Genomic DNA, 24,954 nt, shown 5'->3' with positions numbered 1-24,954 from the left:
CATGATATGATCTGAGACAATTCAATGCAAGGAGACACATGTCCCTTCTCATTGGTAATATGAAGACAGCAGCTTTATTTTACCCTGTGGGAAAGAAAGCAGGTTTAGTGTCCAAAAGTAGTGGAGGAAAGTTGGTGTCATCACTATTCTTCCTTCACAAAAATAATGTAAGAGCATAAGGCAAGAACAGCACTGGTTTCTTCATAAAGGAATAAAAAGAGATCAGTACTTTGGTCATTTATGTTTATGGTACTGTGGAAAGGTACTTACATAAAAACAAAACTACCATTTTTGAACACTTTCAAATACATTTTTAATCTAATAACATCTTGGAATCTCAGAAAAAAAAAGTTTATTGAAATCGTCGTGTAAGGGATACATAAAAAGGAATAATTATTAATCATTTGGCTTCTTTGATTTAGGAAGTAAAAGCATGATTTATTTCCTTTTGATTTTCAGGGTTCTGTCTGACATCTAAAACATTTTGCTACTTACACATTTACACTTAATTTTGTTTTATAGTTTCTGAAAATTTCAGTAACAGTCATATATAAAATAATTTGGACATAAACTGATAACATGTCTGTGTCAGACAGTGTAATTTTTGTTATCAATGGTTTTTGCACATGGAAAACTGCACCAGATACAATGGTGACTATAGTGCTTACTGGAAGCAACATGCCGCTTTTTCTCCAGAAAAAAAAAAAGCATGCAATGTAGTATTAAAAATGGTGACATGAAATGTAATAATAATAATGAGGAGGAAAGTCAAGAGGAAGAGGAGAAAAAAATCATGTAACTGAATTTTCCCTGGATTTTTTATTTTCCCCAAACATTCTGTCCTTTTTCTTTGGGTATGAGATTTATCTTTAACTTTAGCACATCCACAAATCTGCTTGACATATGACAACTATATGCCCTATTACAAATCAAATTCCATATCTCTTCCCCCAATAAACTTATTGTCAGTGCATTGGAAGTGAATAGGAATCATAAAAATCCATCATCTCAAAGGAGAAGCATATGAGATTGCATGTAGAGAAGATGGCATCATTTCCATGAGAGTGCCACATTGCTGTACATTTGCTAATTAGTTGTAAGTGCATTAATGTAAAAAAATGCCTTTGCCTTACATGTTATTGTTTGGAGATGGTTCTGCTTATCAGTTTTTAATATGCTCTTTGAAAACTGACATGTACTTTACCCACATCTCTTTAGGAACACAGGGATTCAAAGGCTGGATAAAATACTTTAATGCTTTCCAACACAAACCTGAGAGGATAATTAAACAGATGGTAACAATAAACCGAATCTGAACACATCAGGGACTGAAGTCCCTTATTAAAAGCCTTGCACACTGAAGGCAGTGGAAAGAAAAAGAATAAAACAAAAAACAAAACTCTGGGGAAGTGTATTAGCAGACAACACCTTTATGTCTGTCTTGACCTCTGAAGCAGAGGTTAATCAACCGTTTAGGGATGGGTTTCCTACCACCTAGGAGAGGCCATGCAAGAGGTCTCCTGCACCCTCTGAGGAGCAGAAAGGCAAAGCAATTGTGTGATTCTCAAGGAATGCAACTGTTCCTCAGGCTTGCCTTCGAAGGTGTCATTTTTAGACACACAAATTTTATAGCTATAAACACACTGCCGCCCCCACTTATATTGCCTCCTCCAAATAGCAAATCTTTCTAAGTCAGAGGACTTGTGCTTTTCTTCTGCCAGAGGGCAAAACCTAGGTACTATAGATTTCTGTGATGACACAGATATTCTGAATATTTTCTGCCACATTCTTTGCAATAGAATGATCTCCTATTTATTCTATCCTTGAAACATATTGGAAGTCTACTTGTTTCTCTGCTCCTATTATCAGTTTGTCCTGAGTTATATTTACAGAAGAAGAACCTTGAGGCAATCTTGATATTTCAGCTTATAAATATATATGTTATGATTTTTTCCTGCAATATAAAAATAGGTCCAAATATATATTATAGACATACACATCTCTCCATATATTTATATGTATTTGTACATAGATATGTATATGTTCTATATATCTATATAAAGAAATGTGTGTGTATATATACATATACTACATGTACACATACATAGAATCTACTGTATACAAGAAAGAGTCTAGTTATTGTGGAGGCCTGCAAAAATGTTATTGTGCCATCACACAAGCAAAGATGCTACCATGCCATTACATAAGGCACTTACAACCTGGGGGATAATTGAGTCAGTGTTTGCTCTTCTGTTTCACAACCTGCTTCAGTTCTCTGCTTCACTTGCCAAGATTTTAAAGTGCCATTTATCAGAAACATTCAGCATCAGTACAGCAATGATTTAGCTTAACTAAGTGCTAGCAAGCAAAGGATAATGTTTGACATACTGTGTTTTAGATTAATCAAGGTTATAATGATGATCTATTAAAATACATTTTTGAAAATTGAGGCAGGTATTAAAATGGGAAGATGTACAGGCATAAATAAATGTAAATCAAACAGCAAACACCATTTTCTAGCTTGCCTTTTACCTGTTTGTGAGAGCACACTGCCATTAAACATTCTCCAGTTTTAATTTTTGGGTGTTAATACCTGGTAAACACGTAAAGAATGTTCCCACCTGCTGACACAATTGTATGTAAAGTGACACATATCACCTTGGGAGTGTGCCATAAATTAAAACTCTCTTAATAATATTGACTATGGTTCCAAAGTTATTTTAAGAGTGAGAGTAATATACGAATTAAATAAGAGATGCTGCAAATAATTTAGTGGAAAAGCATAGTTGCTGGCATGCAGTGTATTAGGTAACCTTTTTTAATTAGAATGTACACTTTTAGATTACTGATTATGAACATCACGGGACCCGAGATTTTGATTCATCAGTAATTCTCCTTTATGTCTACACTAAGATGTAAAAATGAGACCTCTGGCTCTAACTCTGTATTTCAGAGTCTTCCCATGCTGTTGCAGAAGCTGTGTTACCTGTAATCTCTAGTACTGCTCTGCCCCCTTGTGCTGCTGCAGTGAACTTGACAGAGGAACAGTGTGCCTTCGTCTTTGTACATGAACTACAGAAAAACCCCACTGTCACTTCTCACTTTTCTGGTAAGTTCAAGGTCAGTGTCTAGCTATTTTCAGCTCATCTCTTCTTGATCCATGCAGAGAAATGACAAGGTAACGTGATTCGGGGTCAGCTGTATTACAGGAACCGTTACATAAATGGAGAAAGTGAAAATCAATCCTAGCTGACAGTGACTTCGGGATAATCAGAGCTCACTGGATGCCTCTGTCAGTTCGCCTGCATCAAACACCGTGTGACTTCTGTCAGATCTTTTTAATAAAACTATATTCTCACTTTCAGCAACCTAAATACATGTTCCACTGGAACTGAATTTTTTAGACTACTTTAGCCCTCTAGATTTGTAAACTATCCCAGTATTTCCTTGAAACAGCTCATGAATGATACCTGTCATTCCATGGTTTGTTATTGACCTGAGATGAAAGGTGTTACTGTGAAACATGCCACCCTTTGGGTGATCTGGGTGAGCCCTCCTACAGAAGGCCGCATCTTCTGCCTTGAACTCAGCACCACAATCTCAACACCATTTCCCAAATCATCCTCAGCTCTCACTCTTCTCTCCTCCTCGGTAACAGAACACTTAATCAATCATTTCTTATTGGGAGAGCAGCTTTCTTGCTCCGTTCTAGTTGTTCATTGCTGCTTTCCTCTTCACTTTTGTATTTTCCACTAATTCATTTCCTCCTCATACGGAATTGGAAGCAGTATTTGACAAGATGTTCCATGTTAGAGGCATTCTTGCTGACAGCACCTGATCTGTCAGTCTTGAGAAGCAGCTATTTTATCCCACCCACCTTGTGGTCCCTTGAAATTGTGAGGCACGCAGTACTCGACTGAAGTACAATTTACCATAATATTAGTTGTCAGTAAATTCAAAGACGGAACTCCTAAAGCTATAAAATGGATTAGAAGCAATTTAAAAAAAAATTAACAAACTAGAGTAAGAGTATACTGTCAACAAACAAATGCTCCATCATAGGACTGTAATTTGGAATTTTAATTACCCCTCTGCTCTGTAACAAAACAATGTCTGAACTGGCAGCGATTTGAATCTCTCACAGGTCATTGAGCATTCTAGTTAATTACTCTATGAATAGCCTGTTTTTCTCCCCTCTGGAAACACGTTTCTAATGGCAGTCAAGGTCTGACAAATGTGTCATCTACATAATTAGCTAGGAAGCAACACAAAACATTAAACATGCTTTGTGCCGACAACTATCAAAACATTTCATTTGTTGTCAATTATTCATTACTTTGTAGGTTCTGAAGGGGTTGTTATTATGGAAATAAGTCCAGATGCTAACAAGGTTAGAGTTTTGGATTCAAATTAGTAATCAGAGGACTAACTTTTAAAAAAATGTATCTCATGTACATTCAGCACCATGTTCAATCAGTAGGAGATTATAAACGAATTTAGCTATGCTCAGGTTAAGATGGAAATGGCACAGCCACATATGTGGATGTGAGAGCCCTAGCTCTTTCTTTGAAGTATGGACTCTTCACTGTCGTCATAAACTTTCTGAACCTTTTGGCAAGTCCAATTTGTGCTTGGTAAATAGAGTTAAAGATTTTCACAGCATGAGATGGCCAAGGGTGGCAAGGACAAGGAAAGAAATCTCCAGTAGTTTTTAAACCTTCTTCCCCCCGCGGCGTATTGTGTAAAAGTCAAAATTCTAGCTGGCAAACTTTTTCATCTGTTCTACAGCAAGTCTGCAAAATACCTTAGAAAACCTTTGAATTTCATGCTTATTTGTTTGTTGCTCTTTCTAAAATCTTGTTTCTTTCATTATTTTAATATTGTATAAAAAGCACTGTCTTGAAAGCAGTACTCCTAATGTATATAGAAAATATTAAAAAATCTCAACAAAACTGCCATCTCAGTGGTAAAGAAAATTGCAGTGGAAGACACATTATTGTGTAGTCATATCAGAGGCTTGGATCTTTGGAGAGTCTCACTCCACTGTCCTCCAGCTTTTCCTTATAAACCAAAATGGCTTACAAATGTCATCCACAATAGTCCAATAAAGATTAGGAACAAAACACTGTCCTTACATTGATGAGATAAGAAAGATTTAACTGAAGAATGCAGTGTATAAGAACAGTTCATAAGGCTTGTTCTTGAATCAGAAAAATAGAATTTAAATTATATTTGTGTGTGTCTAGAATTTAATTGAGATGATCAGTTTATTTTCTACATAATGTTTGGTCAGATGCCTGTACGACAGAGCTAGACAAAAGGAAAAGAAAGAAAACAAATTCTATCAGGGAAATCAAGACGACCCGTTATCTACAGGGTGTGCAAAGTATGTCAGGAAATAATTCTACCCTGAGCGCTGAGAATGTCCAGTTAATAAAAAAAGATCAGCCACTCGCTACGAGAACATAATTGTCTGTATCTATGTTTTTCAAAGCAAAAATACAGACAAATCTTACACTAAATAGGACACATTAAAATAAGCTTTAATAATCTTTATGCAGAAGGAAACTAATCCATTTTCAGATCATACGATCCACAGCAATAAAAGGAAATCATCAAACTAAAAACAATTTTAGAAATGGCTGCAGACTCTCATTTAATTAACATGCAACAGATCATATATTTATGAGGAAGTCAAAATATTTAGGAATCCTATAATCCTGTAAGCCTTAATGTGGTATAAAAACAACAAATAAATGCAAAGTGTTACTGTTACACATGCCTGCCTGATCAATGGTTTTCACATATTGATCTATAAATGGAGTTGACAGTCTGTGTTGGCTGCACATTTTCCAAGCAGCGCTATTTTTGCACAAAACCAATACGGGCAATTACCTTTGTTTGAGATGCCAAGTCTTATCAATTCAATGTGATTTAGTGTCATTTTAATTAAATATCAGGATCCACTTCAGGACAATTTATACAAACAAAGCCTCAAACCTAACTATAAGCTTGATTTGAAGTAAACATGGACAAGCCCTACAATCTCATAATATTTCTTAAAAACTCTACTAAACAGAAGGTTTATATTTTTAGTAGCAATTTTTATGTCTGCCTTTTTGGCTAGCCACAACTTTGGCAAGTATCCGATAATCACAGAAGTAAGAAACAAAAGAAAATTGTTTCCTCTTTTCTTCTGATAATATATTTTAAAAGTGAACAAACAGTCTGTTAATGGAAGTAAAAGGAATCTTGTATGTTCATGTTTAAAAATGGCTCCACCTAAGTCTTTATCTGAACACCAATTAAAAAAAAAATATTTTCCTGTTCATGATGGCCATGAATGAAGTAATGCCCTTCTGTGGGGTTTACAAGATGGAAACGGTGAATATTCATACACGTTGTTGCTTAAGACACTAGCATTAAATGCCGAAACTACTCTCGCCTGCAAATCATATGTCTGCAGTTTCCTGATTCGGGCTATTTAAACTCCTCGTTAATATCTATTCTAAACTGTGTATTAGGCCGGAGCATCTCTCTTATAAATAACATCAAAGCCACATTAAACCTTTTGCAATCACTATTTGCTGAATTGCACATTCGTCTTTTTGGTCCTTAAACAGGCACAGTTCACTTGCCCCCATCTACCGGTCCTCAGCTGTCTGATTTTCTGTTTAGCACATTCTGGTAAATAAGCTGTCTACCTTTACGAGGTCTCACTCCGTTGCTCAGGACGGGACAACAAATCGCTGAGACCAAACACTGTGCTTTCCCCACCAAAGGGAGGTCTCCGGATCTCTCTTGCAGATGGGCGATTTTCTTGCAAACCACTTCCCCCTCTCGAAACTGCCCACCTCTCCAACATTTCCCAAGTCAAAAAGTAACCTCTTTGAATTTTGAAAAGGCATTGATTTTATTAACCAAATTTTAGAATGATTATTTGATGTCTAAAGAAAATGATGCACATCACCAATAAAATACTAATGGAGGATTCATATCTGTTTTACTGAGATGCTTTCCTGTAACATTTAGGTTATCAAAATTTCTAATTTAGCAAGTAAATTCACCTATGTTTGCATAGCTTAGGGTTGGATAAATGTTTATATTGGCATTTCATAGTACTCCTCAGTTAAGATACTAAGAATCAAAGCTTTTACGACATTTACAGTAGAATTTTGTATTATGTTCTAAGTTAAGAGTCATATTAAAAACATTTTAATTGAACAAAATTTATGAGAGGAAATTATGAATTTATGAGAAAATTACAGAATTGATTTGACCCTAGAATATTTTTATCATTTTTGTAATGAATTAAGTCATGATGAATGTAATATCAGATCCTTGTGTTATTATATAGTCCAGTAAGTCATATTAGATTTGCATAATTGTTATACTAGTGAACAAGTAGTATGCATATGCCATATATATTAAGTAGGATGCATGACATATGTATGATCTCTAAATACTTTTGATTTTTCTCTGTAGAGACTACATGTATGCGCTTCTGTTACAGCAAATCCTACTGCATGTGAATATGTGCACACATTTTTAGTACCCATCACTTCCCACCTCTAAATTCAAAATCTCCCCCTTGACCTCACCCCACCACCCAACTTCTGAAAAATCAAGTTCTTAGTTTAGCTTGAGCAGATAACTTTAACAGGCTTGTTTGAATAAATATGCCAAAATACTTTACATTCTGTCAGTATCTAGTCAGAAAATTGTGCATGGAAAAAAGAGATGAAAAGAACTGAGACAGAAAGAAAATTAGTGCCATGGCAAGCTTTCAATACAGTATCTCTGAGCCAAGTTTTCTCGGTGAAATGACACATCCTCACTAAAATACCCCTTTTATATAATTATGCACTGAGCACACATAACCAAAAGTAACTTTTATTTTTGTTCCTTATCGAGGAATACATATTGCCCAGGCTAAGAATGCGGAAACAAAAGCTGGGATAATTATAGCTAATTTAACTTTGGAAAACTCTTATTCTCTAGCAGTCCAGCATACAACCCCCCAAACTAAAGTTATGTAACAAGGTAATATCAACAATGAGAAACTGCATGATAAAATCCTGCCCAAAAGTGAAAAATGCTAATTTTGTCTCATTTAGCAGCTGGATACAGAAATGCTCATTAGTTTTAAGAGGGTTAATCCTTTTAACTTTTGCATATTGATATGCCAATTATGCCTAATTGTACAAGAGGCATCAGTCAAGGTAATAGTGCATAAACACATGAAAGTTATTAAGTACATCCCAACATGTAATAAAGTAGGTGTTAATTGGTAGCTGAGTTCTGCGGGCTATTGAGGTGGATAATTCATTGAGAGATGGATCACTTGTAATTTCTCTCCATAATTCCTTTTGCAGTCTCATGCTGTGATGTTTTCATGCTTGTCAAAAACAACTGCGGCATAGTGCCTTTTGTTAAACACAGCCAATAAAATATGTTAGGCATCATTAAATATACTTAACTTTTAAACTTTTTCAAAGGTACAGTTCTTACCGATAATACATTATAGAGATTCCAATAATTTACTCTAACCACTGTCTCAAGTTCATAGTTGATGAACATTTTAGCTGGTTTAAAAGTAAAGTCAGGCTGGCCGTGTTGTACCTCCCAGGAGACAATACTTTTAAATGAGAAAGTAAATAAAGGAAAATGCATATCTCATTAGTTACTTTATCTAAGGATGTAGTTCTCACTCCCCAGATATAATCACTGGCTTCCTCATGCTAAATTTGTCTACAACACCTGAGGAAAGAATGATTAAAATCACATATTTCTCAAGCTCCTGAGATTGCTGTGGGTTAATTTTTTGAGTGAAAAATGGGGAATAAATGCAATTGGTAACATGCTATTCAGCAAGTTTATCTCATTTAATAACTCAGTTAGGAAGCTGAATATTTCATAGGCCCCTATGATATTAACAGAACACTCAATTAATAGCTCACATGTTTCTGCAGAGTGACTGGAACTCAGCCTGTCCCCAGCTAACCTATTTCTCCCTGTTCTTGCTCTCACTGTGAGAAACAAAATAGATCTGGGGTCCAAAAGAGTGGCTAACATTGCATAAATAATTTTGTAACATCCTATGGCCTCAGCTGCAAGTTACCACCATTATGGAAGAAAATTAACCAGAGGAGACTCATCGCAATCAGTGGGTTTAGTGGCTCAGGATGCGTGCAGGGCCAGCGACACAATTGGCAGTAGAGTTCATCTCTAACTATTTTATTTCAAATCTTCCTAATGACACATTATCGAGACAAAATGGCTTCCTCTCCAAACCTTAAATAGCCACAGCATTTCAATCCTTTAAGCCCACTCCAAATCAAACCATAATTTCCAGTATCATATATTATTGGGAGATTTTGAGGAAGAGATTTTCACATTTTTGTTTTAAGATTTTTTTTTCCTCAATTCATTCTTAGCTAATTTTAGCCTCTGGCTTTTCAAAGTGATGTACTGTATTTGGAAGTACAAACACCACATGCTAGCATAACCTCATTATTTTTATGACACTGAAGCATGATAGTAGAGGCCCTTAAAATGAGTCAAAGGTGCTCTTCAGTCTAGCTCCAAATCCACTTTATCACTCTGGATTAAGCCCAGCTCTTCTCTTGTAACTGGGGATATTATTATGACTATAAATACACAAGATAAAATGCATTACAAAAACAGTTGTCTCATGCACATTTGGAAAACAAATAAAACAAGACTAATTAGCCTTTTTTTTTTTTTTTTTTTTTTTTTTTTTTACAAAATTCTTCATGACAACGAACTTGGGATATTTGGAGTATTTGACTTACAGGTTCAGTGACCTTCCCAACATCAGTGAGGATCATGGATTTACTTTGGCTGAGCCTGTCATGGTGGCTGTTGGCATTTTTGATTCTCATTTGCACAGCTCCTGTGCCTTGGCGAGTAGAATTCAGTGTTTCCAAAGAAGTATCAGAATTTGTAGATTTCTGCATATTATAGTGCTATCCTGAGAAAATATAAAATACATTATGTTATTCTAAACATATGCTTTTCCATGAAAAACTCTTGATGGAGTGTCCCTGTTAATCATTACGATATTAAAAGTTGATAAACAAGAGTCTTCACTTCTCTCAGCGGTGAAGAAAAAAGTAGTTCCTTTGTAAGTTATTTTGTCAGTTGGGACCTTTATATGTGGATAGCACTATACATAACGTAGGATTTCAGAAGTTTATAGGTAGCACAATGATAGACTGTGATTCTTAATTCCATTAAGAAACTCCTAACAGCAATGAGATACAGTTTTCCTTATATAGAAATGATGTTGCCAGCCAATCATCTTGAGGATATGTGCTTTTTTATGCACAACTTCATTGGTCTATTACCCACTTTACCCCTACATGCTACCATCAGCACCCTTTCTTGGTGAACAAAAATCTCTATGAATAAGGTGAAATTTAAGTAAGAAAAATTGATGTCAGAGCAAAACAGACCCCAGAGCCCCTACTTCCACTCACAATACCCACAGGGGGAAATTAAAATTCCTTCATCCACTGCCATCTGCCAACTGAACTAGATTTGCTAGCTTAGTTGGACATCATATTTATAAAGAATATGAAGAAAAAAATCAGCACCATTTATTTTAATAGAAGGAGTCTGATTTAGGCAAGAAAATTTAGTATGGGCACACTTTAAAGGAGCAGCAATGAGAAAAAATAGAATTTGGAGGAAGAAAACAAAGAGAACTAAACTGTGGCAGCACCAGAGGGTGGACTGGTAGAGCTTTAGCTGAGCCCCTCATCCATAATCCTCTCCAAATGCCCCTCCCCAAAAGTTCCTCAAGTGAACACAGCATCTCATTACAAACAGAATGGTTACAATACAAACACATTTTCTCATTTTCTGGAAACAGCCCTCTTCCTGATTGATTCTTGTCTCCAAGTCTAACCTAATAGACATCCTATAGGGGGCACCGAGCACTGTATACAGTGAATGAAACTGTGATTAGTCAGTTATGGGAGCGAATATAATCCAAAAGAAGAATCATGTTTTAAGGAGGCAAGTGTATAGCTACCCCAATGTTTGTTGACGCTAGAATCATTCGTTCTAATGGCCAAGCAGGCAGACACTAAGATGAATAGAAAAGGAAACATTTTGATAGGAGGAAAATTGTTAGTTTCCAATAAATCCCAGTAAGGTAATTAAACTACAACTTAGAAAAGAAGCTAATACTTAGTATCTACTGTGTGCTAAGCAATGTGCTCAATGGTTGATTCTCAAAAAACTCCTATAAAATAGCCATTAAACCCATATTTTTATATAGAAAAAGATGAGGATCAGAGAGACTCACAATGTTTCCAGTAAAACAGGCAGGCAGAAAGAGGTGAAGGAGCAGTTATTTTATTCCCAAAAGAAGACCCATATGTCCATCAACAGGTGAATAGGTAGACACATTTTGGTTTACCCAATGAAAACAATAAACAATAAAAAGGAACAGACTATTGATGCATAAAACCACATGGATGAATTGCAAATTTATTCTGCTGAGTGAAAGAAGCCAAAAAAAAAGAAGAGGAAGAGGAACAGGAGGAGGAGGAGGAAGACGAAGAAGAGGAGGAAGAAGAAGAAGAGGAAGAAGAAGAAGAAGAAGAAGAAGAAGAAGAAGAAGAAGAAGAAGATTTATTGTTATATTTCATTTATATAATATTCTCAAAAATGCAGACTAAGGTATGCTAACAGAAAGCTGATCAGTAATTCCTTAGGGAAAGGATAGAGTCAAGTATGGATCACATTAGATATGAACAAACTTTTGGCGATGATGGATATGTCTGTTACCTTGATTGTGGTAATGATTTCATAGGCATTTACACATATTAAAAATGAACAAATTGTGTACGTTAAACAATTGCACTTTGTGATTCTTCAGTTATAACTCACGAAGATGTTTATAGAAAAGTTGTTTTAGTAATTGCTTAGTCAATTTATTTTGCTTTTATTTTCCTTTCTATGTGCTTACATGAGTAATGTATTATTCAAAAGTATCTAATTGAGAATGCAAGAGTTTTTTCAATAAGTATGAAATAAAAATTTGAAGTACATATTAAGAAGAAAATCATATATTTTCTAGAAAAATAATTTCTCCTTTGAGTGCATTCAACTGTTGATTTCCCACATTATTCAACAGATTCAAACTCTAAGGACAGTGTGTTTGTAATATTGGTGGATGAAATCACTCAGTCTGAAGCCACTCTCTTCTGGCCAAGAGCATCTAGCCACAGTGTTTACATAGCCCAGCCCTGCACCATTTATAGGACATGTTGCTTCCTCAGAAGCTGCACAAATTTCAGTGTCAAATCAAAATTTGCATTCCTATATTGATTACACAATCAAACCATAAATTGCTTCGTGATGTGCTACTGTCAAAAGGCTGGATTCCTTACAAAGCCTTTTATCTGGCTTCCCCACCTCTGTTTTCTTGGGGACAGGCTGCGGAAAATATTTTCAAGGTTTTCCTTTCTCAGATCTTTCCATCAGGCTGATCTCTCTCCCTACCACAATGTTAATGTTATTTCTCTTAATTTGCTCACTGTCTCCTCTCCAGCCCTCACTTCCTTTTCCATCTGACCCTGTCGTTACATTTTGTTGACACCCTCTCCACTCAGTTTGTTCTCTTTATTCTGCTTCCCACGTACTTTGTTCTACAAGGTCATTGATTTGATGCTACTTCATAATTCTTCTTCTATTGTTAAATCTTTGGGTATTTCTAATTTTGCAGACCACTATGTTGCTCTGGGGAGACAGAGAAAAATGACACAAAACCTCATCTTAAAGATTTCTATCAACAGAAGACATATATATATACCCCTTCAACCCTTATTGAGATTCTCCTAAGTGGCAAGCACCATTTTAGAGACCGGAGATAATCTTTGTTTACCAAGTGCCTCAGAGTTTGGTGAGGGCAATAGGAAACAATCAATAATTAACTGAGAATAGGGCCGTGCCCAAGTGGGGAGAGGAGCAATGGCATTAAACTCAGCTGGAAGTGGGAGGTGGAGAGACAGGAAGTCTGCAAGAGAAGATCAGATCACACCAGAGCTAAGTCAGTTCAGGTTGGACATTTCTGGCAAAGGATTCAGCAATGCAAAGGTGTGCAGATACCTGGGGTATTATAAGGTAGGTATTGAAATATGTCATGAAGCGAATATAAAGTACCAGGGAGGTTCAAAGAAAGAAAGAAACAATGGATTTCATAGAGAACATGGCATTTGACCTCTCTGTGGGGATATCTGATCATCTTGCTTATCTTTCGTCTGGCTGAATGATTGACTGCGAGTGCCATCCCTTCTAATCCAACCAGTACCAGAGAGGCTGGTATTCTAGACACTCTGAGGAAGAGAATATGTGTTGTCCTGGACTTACATAACACACAGTGTTTTTTGTGGATGAATTGAGAATGGAGATCAATTAAGAGGGAAGCAGAGCCCTGCTGCAGGACAGAAGGAGGACGGTTGAGGATGGAAATCTAACAGGATGATAACAACAGCTGTGTCAGTGGCTATGGGACCTGTGACTGCTGTACTTGTGGGTTCAGAGATGATTTCCTTTCATTCATCCCATTAAGAGCCTCTCATTCCAAGCAGACAGAGCTCTTTCTAGGCCATATTTTGCAAGTTGTTTTGGGGTCCCACATAGACCCCTTTCTTTACTCCCTTTCAACTCCCCAGTTTCCCCCTGCCTACATCCTAACAGTTTTTTCTCTAGTAGACACCCTATAATCCTTTTCATATTTCAGCTGCCAGAGCACCCACTGCAGCATTCACTTAGGCTTAATCTAAATACACAGTCAAAATTTATAAAAATTTCCATCATCCATTCTTCCCTACCTACGAATCACTTAGATGTATATGGGAGGGGGATAATTAGACTAGCTAACACAATATTATATCAGTCAGACCTTCCCTTAACTCTCAAGGAAGGATTTAACTGAATCTCAAACTGGAAACTCTTCTGGCTACATGAAAGAACTATCTTAGAGTAGAAGAGCATTGATCAGTCCACTCTATTTATGCCCTTACATAAATTCAGAGGCAGTAGGATTTGTGACTGGGGATGGGACATTAACATTGCATTCTAGAAAATGGTGCCTCCTAGAGCTGTATGATGCAATGTCCCTGCCATGGTGGTCTTATTTTTTAGCCTTTATGAAATAAGGTTCTAGGGAAGAAACTCCATTGCAAAGCCTGTTAAACATCGACTCAAAAGAAACCCTCACACCTCAGAGTCCATATTGACTTGGCTTCCAGAACCTAGGAGTGGTTGTCCTTCCAGGAATATCTGTATTAATTGCAGGGTGTTCTCTGAAAGAGAATGCAGAACTCCAGTTTTGTGACTCTTTCTGCATTATTATTCCAAAAATATTCACAGGAATGTTAAATTATATTCTGTTGTTCCACCCATGTTTTCAATCCTCACTGACCCTCAATTTTCTAGATTTAGTAGATTGTAAAATCAATAATATTTGCTTATGCTTATTCCTATGTAATTTAGTAACATCAGGCTTATTCACTTCAAGTCGTATGAAGTTTAGGTTTTGCTTGATCTATGTGCCTCTTCAGTATTCCCCTTGTTCTTCCTAGAACATGTCACCCACTCATGTCATCATCATTATTGTTACTATTAAGTTTTGTTAGAGAAAACATTGATGCCTTGTGTGTTTATGTTCTTACAGGAGGCATACAGAGCACTGGTGAATAACTAATGAAAATATTGAAGAACTGGCTCATTTTGCATGTGTTTGAGATATCCATTGATTTTACTAAACTCTCCAAATAAATATCCCTGAGTTGGAAATTGAAATGTAAATCACTTAAGACTGGCTTCACTATTTCTCTAGACTTCCTGATTTTACATGTACTAACAGAAGAGCAAGAATACCTTGTGATATTGCACTAGTTCTCCTTTCAATCCTGCTTAAAAACAGGAAGCAGTAATGAGAATGCACTTCATAAGAGCAACATGAACTTTGGCTCTGCTCAACCTGCGTGGTTCGATGGTGTCCTGGGCTTCTGGCCTTGATTTCTCTACTCATACTGCAAATAAGAGTGAACATGATATTTCATCTAATCATAAATTTCATAGCTGCTCTCCCAATTATTTATTGCATTCTGTTAACTACACTAAGGCTCAGCAGCCTGCCCTTTTGAGTTAGAATGTGTATTTTTGACATCTCTTTCACATCAACAGCATTAAAAGTAAAAATATATTAAGAAATTTTTGAGCTGGGAAAAACTGGATAGGCACTATGACATAATCTTTATGCTGCTGAACAGAGAAAATGTAGGCTTGGGTATACTGAACATCATCCCCAAGGTGTCACATCTTGTTCAGAACAACTCTAGGACGGCACTAAGGGCCCACACTACCCAGCACCCTTGATTTTGCCGTAGACCCTCCAATCAAGTGGACATTGTGTATGGAAAGAAAAGGTAACAAGAAATGTAAAGAAAATCTGGCAGATAAAATGATCATAGCATAGCCACATTAGGTATATATCATGCAAATCTTTCTATTTAATCTTTTGTAAATGTTCCTGTGCTTCCTGACAAAATAATAAAGACTTAAATGTTTGTTGAATATATAAATGTAAAACAAATATGGAACCTAGTATATACCAGTTTATGTAGCCTGGCAAAGCATTGTCAATAAGAAAATGTCTTTGACCAAGTTTGTTACTTTAAAAATGTGTAACTCACCCTTGCTAATATTTGTTAGAGTAAATAAACTATAGATACTTTATTATAAGTTAGAGGCAGAAAGAAACAATGTTTCTTATGCCTTCTGAGGACAGTATTAAAGTATGCTTGGAGATTCATATAATTTTTTAGTGTGAAAAATACCACATTTCTATTTCTCAATAGCCCTATGTCTTCTTCTTGTTAAAAAATGACCAAATTTATCACAATCTTAGAATTTGCAGGGATTTCTGCTTTGAGAATAGCCTTTCTTGAGTTTCAGATTTTGTTAGGTACTTGATATTTTTCCCTAAAAAGAAGGATGCTTCTGCAAGACACACGTCATCACTGAGTTCTGTGAGTAAAATCTCAGAGGCAAGCAATGGTCATACACTCAGGGAATTCCTATTTCACGAGTGTCAGCCTGGGTTTTCACTCTGTGGCAAGGGAGCTGTATATTTAGCACATCCACCACAAGGAGCCAAGGTCCCCTCTGCCTAAACATGCACAAACTTTCTGTGGTGACATGACCCCATTCCCTTCTCTGCATGTATGAGAGGAGCCGTTTCTCCGGGTCTGCTAAGAGCTCATGGCAACTCCACAGACAAATAGCATTTCTCCGAGAAATTCATTTCTATCCCCTAGAAAGATCTTATGTTGATCTGTGATAGAACAAGTCTGTTCCCCTGTGGAAATGACTTGTGGTCGTGGTAGCTCCAGTAATGTGTGCCACAACCTTCGCGTCACACTTTCCTGACAGGTCAGTAATTAACTCTCATTGCAATTGTTTGTTGTCTCCACCACAGCAGCCATTTACCAAAATAACGTTTTAATTTCAGTTTCCTTCCAGTTCACTTTCCTTTTGTTTTCTCCCTGTGGCTTCTACATCTCTATTAAGTCTAATTTCCCCGACCACTTCTGTAAGCTGAGAGAGTGCAATAAAACTCAGTTTCAAAAATGTCGAATATAATGAGAAAGGAAGATCACAGTAAAGGAATGTGACCATAGCCACCCCATTGGGTAACATTGTCTTTGACTGGGCAGGTGTTATATATAGGAAATGTGATAATAAGATTTTGCATTTATTTAACTTAGAGCAGGGAATCTGGAGTATTTGCTGCATTCGCTGACAAAGTCTGACAAGTCTGCTGCATGATAAATTGTAATACAGTTATTATCACTGCACATGGCCATCTTAAATGGTGAAAATGTCAAGTAAAATATATTTTGAAAGTAGAATAAGTGTGTGGTGGGCAACCTTGATCTTTCTTAGCTCTTAGCCTTTCAAACTCCATCCTGTTGGGAACAAAGCAGCTGATTTTACACTTCAAATATTTATTGAGCCTCTACTCTGAGACATAGACTTTGCCACATCCCACGGGTTCTGCAAAGTTATTAAGCACCCTGCAGTAGAGTTAAGCACAAGCGTGCTTGCCTATCATGAAGTCTGATCCGAGTGCAATGGAGAATGGGACTGGAGACGATTTTAGGGTGGAGGTGATGTTAGGCCTGGATGCTGTATGATAAACAGGACTCTGAAAGGCAGAGAGGGGATGTCAAGAGCAGTGCAGGTTGAGATCACAAGATTTAAGGAAAACAGAAGTGAACATCCACACAAGATGATACAGTGTTGGTGGCTAAGTGGGAAAGCTATGGTTGATTAAGGCTGCATTAGGAGAACCTGTCTATTTTTATTAAAGAATTGGGATTTTGTCTTATAGATCCTGGGGAAATTTGATGATTTTGTTTAAGGTATAACCCCTTTCTAAGATACTTGATGAAAAGAAATCCACAAGTAAGAATCCTTGACCCCTGAGGCTGCAAAATAAATATATAACATGCTCGTGGGATGCTTCTTAATTAACTTTAAATCAGAATAAATATTACAGTATCTATTTGTAAACATTAATCTTACGAAAAGAGCACCCTGTGACCTGGAAAAAATATTCCAGAATTTTAGGTACCTCACTTTGAACATCTAGGTACAAGTTCAATGCTTCTGGTCACCGATCAAATGAAAAGAAAGGTAAAGACTTAACAGGAATCACTAAACAAAGCATTGAAAGAAAAGGTTTCTAGGGTGCGATTGCATCTAATTAAAGAGACATAAGGAAAATAAAGTTAAGATTAGTGGAACTGCTTCCGAGTTTCCCTCTGATGATCAGGCAGGTAGTAAAAAAAAATTGAAACGCAAATAGGAAGAAAATGCCTGCGCCATTGTAATTACATTTAGGGAGCATAAGAAATTTTATAAAATGGCAATCTTCTTAGATACAGATGAGAGCCATAAGGGGCATAAGTAATGCAATCTTCTCTCTGTTTCCTCTGTCAGTTTTGACCTAATCTAGCAAGAAATGCTGAGCGATTTTCCGCCTCTTGCATACAAGTATCAATTAAGGGAAAACAGGGTGACTATCTTAGGGCACTGATGATGAAATGTCACTTAAAGAGAAAACATCAGCTCTAGAACAAGTAGCTCAGCAGCCACAGCATTAGAAAACACTGGGGAAACAAACGGAGTCCTAGATCCTCGCTGGGACAGGCTACTTCTCTAATCTTTGTTGGGAGAGTATCAAGAGCAAAAAGTAAATTTTAACCTGTGATTGTCTCAGTTTCCTGGGATTTCTTGTTCCATAGTGTTTCTTTCTTAAATTGCTTGACTCAGTTGCAAAGTCTTTTTATCAGACAGATTAAATCTAATCACCCATTGGTTGCAGTTACGCCAGGCTATCTCTATCTTGGCCTGCCCAGGGTTCAAATATGTGGAAGTTGCACAATGCATAATTAGTACTCGACAGTAATTAACAGTAATCAGTAATTGACAGCAGTCAAATATGGTTGACATTTGTTTTATTTAGCGAATTTGCTGTTGTATCTATTCATCTTTCCCTAATGCTCCTCTCCAAACTCTGAATTTATTAGATTGAATTTCAGTGCCAAAAGGGCATGTCTAATGATGGGACACTAATGTCATCGTCTATTGTTGTGAAGGACAATGACTATATCATTAAAATAAAAGTTTTCAGAGTATCTCCTTTAATGCATTTAAAAATCAGCTCCCTCTTGCTCAATTATTTATGAGTAAAATACATTTTAAATAGCTTGTGTGTATGTGTGTGTGTGCATGCCTATGTTTGCATATAAAGTTCAACGAATTGTCACAAACTGAACACATTCTTGTAATTACAGCTGAGCCAAGAAACACAATATTATCAGCACTCCAGAATCTCCCCAAAGCTCTGTTCCACTCACTACCCACCTGACCCTACTAAGGCTAATCATTCTTCTGTCTTCTGAGTTTTGCCTATTTCTGAACTTTGTATCAATGAAAACCTAGAGTCTACTTTTTCTTGCTGGGCTTATTTCACTCGAACTTTTATTTGTAAAGATGATTGCTATGCAATATTCTTTTGTGAAGTGCCTGTTCAATACTTTTGCTTGTTTTTTAAATCAGGTTGTTTGTAATTGTCTTACTGATTTATAGAAGTTGTTTATATATTATAAACACAAGTATATTTTTAATATATTTGTTGCAATAATTATTTTTTCCCACTTGCGGGTTGCTTTTTCCCTCTCTTAGTGGCATATTTTCATTAATGGAGGTCCTTAATTTTAATATTGCTTAACTTATTATTTATTTCTTTTTATGATTAGTACTTTTTATTGCCCTCTTAAGAGGCCCTTGCCTAATTCAAGGCAACAAAGACTATTCCCATGATTTCCTCTAAATGAGTTGTTGTTTCAACTTTTATCTATTTTTAGAACTATGATTCATCTGGAAATAATGTTCGTGTTTGGTGTGAGACATATATATACACACACATACACATATATATATTCTATATGGAAAGAAAGTTATATATATTATATATAAAATATATATTATATATATTATATATTATATATAAAATATATATTATATTATATATAAAATATATATTATATATACGCACATACACACACAGACACACATACCCCTACACATATATAAATTGGAAGGACCTGTTATGTCTCCTGAAAGGACCAGGAACTGGCTTTTCATCTGAAGTGACCAGTTGCTGGAGAGCTCTCCTAGCCACACGTGGTGAAGAAAGGTTCAGTTTGAAAGGTGCTGACAGTGTCAAGCAATTACATAGATCTGCGGTCACAATCTAAGTAAATATTGGCAACTGGGAATACAAGTTGAATAGGAAGAGTTATACAACAGGTGAGTAGAAACAGTCATTGACAATCTGAGCGGGGGAATACTGAGAAGTTCAGATTTGCGGATTGTTATCAACTAGGAGGTTTGTTGCTAGGTGGCACAGTTCTCAATTCCGGCTATTTGTTCAGGTCTAGCTCAATTACCCACAAAGGAGATTGGCAATAGAAAGGTAGAACCTCAAACCTAGCAAGAGAGTGAGGCAATGAATGACCAGGTTACCAGCAAAGGAAGTTGTGGTCAAGGACAAAGCAAATGCCCAGTGAGGAAGAGGTGACCCACTGAAGTGCTAGGATGTGTAAATAAGGTGGGAATGCACTTGATTTGTACATCACAAGCCCAGACCAAAAGATGAGATCACTCATTATAATTTATTGTTGAATCCACAAAACCCCATTCCACTAGAATTAAAGATTGTCTGTATTAAGTTAATGTTTCACCTGAGAGTAAGGGTCAGAAATAACTCAACCAGTTCCAGATGTGCACATGCTAAGTAGTAATTCTCAATGGTCAATGTGTGGAGCTTATTAAATATGCAGACTTATTGGAAACTTCCACAGATATTCCCATTTAAGGAGAATGAGGAAGAGGCTGAGAAACTGCATATTTGGTCATAATCCCTAAGGGATTCAGCTGCACCCTTTTTTAAAAAGTTATTTTTATAAAGTGTTATATAAGTTATTTTTAAATTTTATATGTGCATTATTCTAAAATGGTTACTCATCACTATAGTGTCTCCTTAGTTTTACAGCCCATTGCTGCTATCTTCATTTGTTCATATTACTGCTCTAATTAATTTTCCTCGGAATGAAAGTTCACTTTAGAATATGCTGGTGAGGGGGAGGGGTATGGTCCATAGTTGGAAATAGGGAGAGATAAATGAGTAGGTAGCTAAGTGGGTAAGTAAATAGATACATAGACACATAGGTGCATGAAAATGGTGCTGTAAATATTCTATTTAAGACTAATTAAAATATGGTACTTTGTCAACCAGACCAACATTCAGTCATAAATACTGCTGGAAAATAAAGTATTTTGCATAAAAGAAATACCCAAAGAGATCCTAGGCAATCTGGGTCAATGCACAACTTTGAGTGTAAGAGTGCTTTTTTATTTTTTATTTGCTTATGTATATTATGAACTTGGTAAATGTGAGTAAAATAACATCGATTTCAGCACTTAAAAAAATAGTTCATAAAAGGAATGCTTGTACACTGTTGGTGGGAGGGTAAATTAGTTTAACCATTGTAAAAGACAGTATGGCGATTTCTCAAAGAACTAAAGACAGAAATACCATTCAACCCAGCAATCCCATTACTGGGTATATACCCAAAGGAATATAAATCATCCCTTTATGCATGCGTGTATTCATTGAGGCACTAGTCACAGAATCAAAGACACAGAATTAACCTAAATGCCAATCAATGATATACTGGATAAGAAAATGTAGTACATATACTAACTATACAGCTATAACAATAATGAGATCATGTCCTTTGCAGGTTCATGGATGGAACTGGAGGCTATTATCCTTAGCAAACTAACACAGGAGCAGAAAACCAAATACTGTATGTTCTCACTTGTAAGTGGGAGCTAAATGATGAGAAGTCATGGACACACAGAGGAGAACAACACATACTGGGGCCTACTGGAGTTTGGAGGGTGGGAGGAGGGAGATGATAAGGAAAAATAACTAATGGGTACTAGGCTTAATAACAGGGTGATTAAATAATCTGTATAACAAACCCCCATGACACAAGTTTATCTATGTAACAAACCTTCACATATATCCCTGAACTGAAATAAAAGTTAAAAAATTAGTGTATGGGAATGCCCATTCAATTTCAGTTCCATTGCTTTCTGCAGTAAGTTCTGCATAGAATGACTTAGCATGTACTCTTATTACTGTGCAGTTGGTTCCAGTCTCTTGATGGCTTTCTATTTCTTTTTCCAGAGGTGGATGATTTAGCCCTGAGGTGGTTCAAGTAATTGTCTGAGGGAGAAAAAAAAAAAAAGAAAGAAAGTAGTTCTCCTTGATAAAGACCAAAGGAAGTTTGGTGGAGAAAAAAAAAAATATTCCACAAAATACTATATCCTCAGGCTTCCTTTCAAGAAGCCAAGATGATCAAAATAGTGAAAAAATATTTGACAGTTCACATTACTTAAATTTAAAATTTTTACTGAGGTTTTCAATCCTTGTCTTTGATGATAAGAGATACAATACACCATGTTCATTGTAAACCTTAAAATGTATCCTCTTCTTTCTAGGATGAATAATTGAAGGTTCTCTTCATGCCTTTGGTCTCTCGAAGTGCTTCAACTGCCTTTTCAAGAACCTTAATCTAGGAGTTATTTGGAGGGCTAGATATTCCACTTAAACAAGTTTAATTTGTTTTTCCTTCCTCCAAGTATAGTTGCCAGGCCTCTCTCCACAAGGTGAGAGGCAGAGGAGGAGATGGTTACATATGTGATATAACTAATAGGTTCCAGTTAATTGGGTGCTACTGTACTTCGAATTACTGTAGCCAAATTTCTGTCTAAATTTAGGTGCTTCACAAAGTGAAATACAGGGATTTTTGCTTGGACACATTAAAGTAAAAAAATGCATAAATATTTAGAGTATTAAATGGTTGAGAGAATTATCCATTTAATTTAAAAATTATTGAACATTTTTTCCTCTCCATTTTGTTTTGTTTACTTATATCGTTTGTTATAACCCGTCTGAGACAGAGAATCTAATCTATTGAAGGAGAAAACGTGTGATGAAATGGGTTATGCAACCAAGCCCCAGCTACATTTCCCCATCTTGTGCACTCACTGATGGGTTTCTTGTGTGTGTGTTTGTATGTGTGTGTGAGAGCATGCACACATGTATGTGTATTTAAATGGTTGCCACTGTTATTATCACAACACAAGGTATGCAAACCTCTCTTTCATCTCCCTTACAACAGTACATCCACACATTCTGATCCACACCCTGCATCATGTCATTCAAAAATAACAGTCGATGCAAAGATAAATGTATTTGCTATTACTTAGTCAAGTTAAACTTTTAGAGACATCTTTTAATGATTTTTTTAAAATGCTTTGGGGAGGGTTGGCAGCAGAAGAAAGTTTGTTCTTTCAAGTTAGGAAAATGAGCCCAGTCATGCAAGCTAGACAGACACAACAAGGACCTAAATGAAGAAGCTATGAAGAAGCTATACATAAATGGATTTTTTTTTTCACAGAATAATCTAATGCTCTAGTCAGTCTCTAAACATTTATTAGGATTTATTGCATATACAGAAGTTATTTGAAGGAATCCGGTTCTCTCTAATCATTACCCTCTGCTCCTGCTTTTTTAGGAGCAGCTATAAATTCAAGAAGAGGTGGAAAATCGGCAGACTGCCAACCAAATTCAACCCACAGACATATGTTGTTGGGCCTGAACAATGTTTTGGAATGTTTTGAATCAATTTCCAATTGAAAAATGAGGGTTGTTACTTTTAAAAAAACAGAAAAGGATGTCTATATGTCTTCTCTTGAAAATTCATAAAATGTGGCAAACTGATCCAGGTATGTATGGTAAGAGACAGCCCTCGGTGGACAGTTTCTACATCCTTCAGACAAGGCATCACATAGACATCCGCTTCTCTACAGGTCCTCTGTTACCCACTTATCTTGTATAGATATCCCGACTGGCCTGGAGACATTCCTGACTGTGGCTCGTAGTGTCAATCACCCCTAGGAACATTGCTCCTCTGATGTACGTGTTGAATGGTGATCGCGCTGCATATTAAGTCAATATTATTTTCAGTATTTCATTATTTTTAAATCTAAGCTGGTAATATTGCAAATGAAGAGCAGAACCAGGAGACTGCATTTGCATTCACAGTTGTACTACAGCTTTAGAAAGAGGATCGTCAAACATTAGCATTACTTCATTTATTCTTACAATTTTCTCAACATGACATTAGTTACAACGAGTAGGGTATTGTGCTGTGTTCTTTGTTCTTGCTAAGCAAGTTCCCCTTTTCCTCCCTCTCTTTTCTCTGCCTTCTTTACTGTTTCTATTCTATTTAGGCAGATAATTACATCCTGCTTTATATTTGGTTTCTGTTCTCTATTTGAGCTATGTGTCTCTTCTGCCTAAATTGACTGTGGGCTCCTTAAAGTCAGATACCATATTTGTCAGTGTTGTTGCTCTGTATTGTACTTAGGACATTGTAGACATTTGGTCCCATGCCTTGTTCTCATTAATTCAATGCCCTAATACCAATTGCTTTCAGAATTAGGACTGAAATTGGTATATTCATCCAGCACTGTCTGAAATTCCCTGCCTTGAACTCCCACAGGCCATAAGCATTTCCAGTATGTTCAAGTTTGCCACCATGATTAGAATGGCTGTGACTCCAAGTCCCAAGTGTTGTTGGATTCCTGTGTTTCCTGCTTACCTCTCCACATCTAAAGCTGCCAGAAGTATGCATGATACAGCTCATCATGGTCAGGAGAAGTCAGATCACTGCATTTCACCTTCCCCCACCCCTGCCCCAGAATGTGTACACTCTGCACATCTGCCATGCTGACTGGTCTCCAGATTTTTTGTCAAGCTGGTTTCCCACCCTGAACCTACTGCCCACTTGCTAATCCCCTTTGCTAATGCCAGACTTCAAACCTAAAGCTCAGTGCCAGCTGGCCATAGGATACAGATACAGCAGGCTCTTTGTGGACAGCACCACAGCTGCTTATCTCCCTAGCATTTGTCGGCACATGGATTCCCCTCTGTCACTCTTGCTCTCAGGGTAGATGCACTTCAAAATTGCTTTCAAAATTAGGACTGAGTTGGGATATTCACTCAATCTACATATATGGAATCCTGAGTTGGTTTCCCCAAAGGAAAGTGAAACAAAAGAAAGAAAGAAAGAAAGAAAAAAGACGAAAGACTCCTTAACTGGGTTAGCAACCTACACTCTGGACTTCCTAATTTCCTTTTATATGTTTCCTTCTCAGATTCGTTTTTCTAGGACCCTAGTAGATCTGTCTTGTCGATCATCT

The 24,954-nt window shown here is 36.6% G+C and overlaps 1 protein-coding gene across 6 annotated transcripts in view; it reads right to left on the bottom strand.

Annotated features, from left to right (window-relative positions):
- ARHGAP15 (Rho GTPase activating protein 15) overlaps positions 1–24,954 on the bottom strand; it is a 627,654-nt gene that overhangs the window by 591,450 nt on the left and 11,250 nt on the right. For 5 of the 6 annotated variants that reach the window (XM_031651764.1, XM_031651766.1, XM_031651769.1 and 2 more), the window contains exon 2: positions 9,816–9,994. The exons of the other annotated variant lie outside the window; for it this stretch is intronic. In XM_031651764.1, the coding sequence (XP_031507624.1) occupies positions 9,816–9,980 (165 nt within the window). In that variant the 5' untranslated portion in view covers positions 9,981–9,994. The remainder of the gene's footprint in view (positions 1–9,815; positions 9,995–24,954) is intronic. 6 annotated transcript variants of the gene reach the window in all.

The sequence above is a fragment of the Papio anubis genome, chromosome 10 (genome assembly GCF_008728515.1).
Source record: "Papio anubis isolate 15944 chromosome 10, Panubis1.0, whole genome shotgun sequence".
NCBI classification, from domain to species: Eukaryota; Metazoa; Chordata; class Mammalia; order Primates; family Cercopithecidae; genus Papio; species Papio anubis.
The sequence above is the reverse complement of the archived record's forward strand: the minus strand, read 5'-3'. Positions and strand labels throughout refer to the sequence as shown.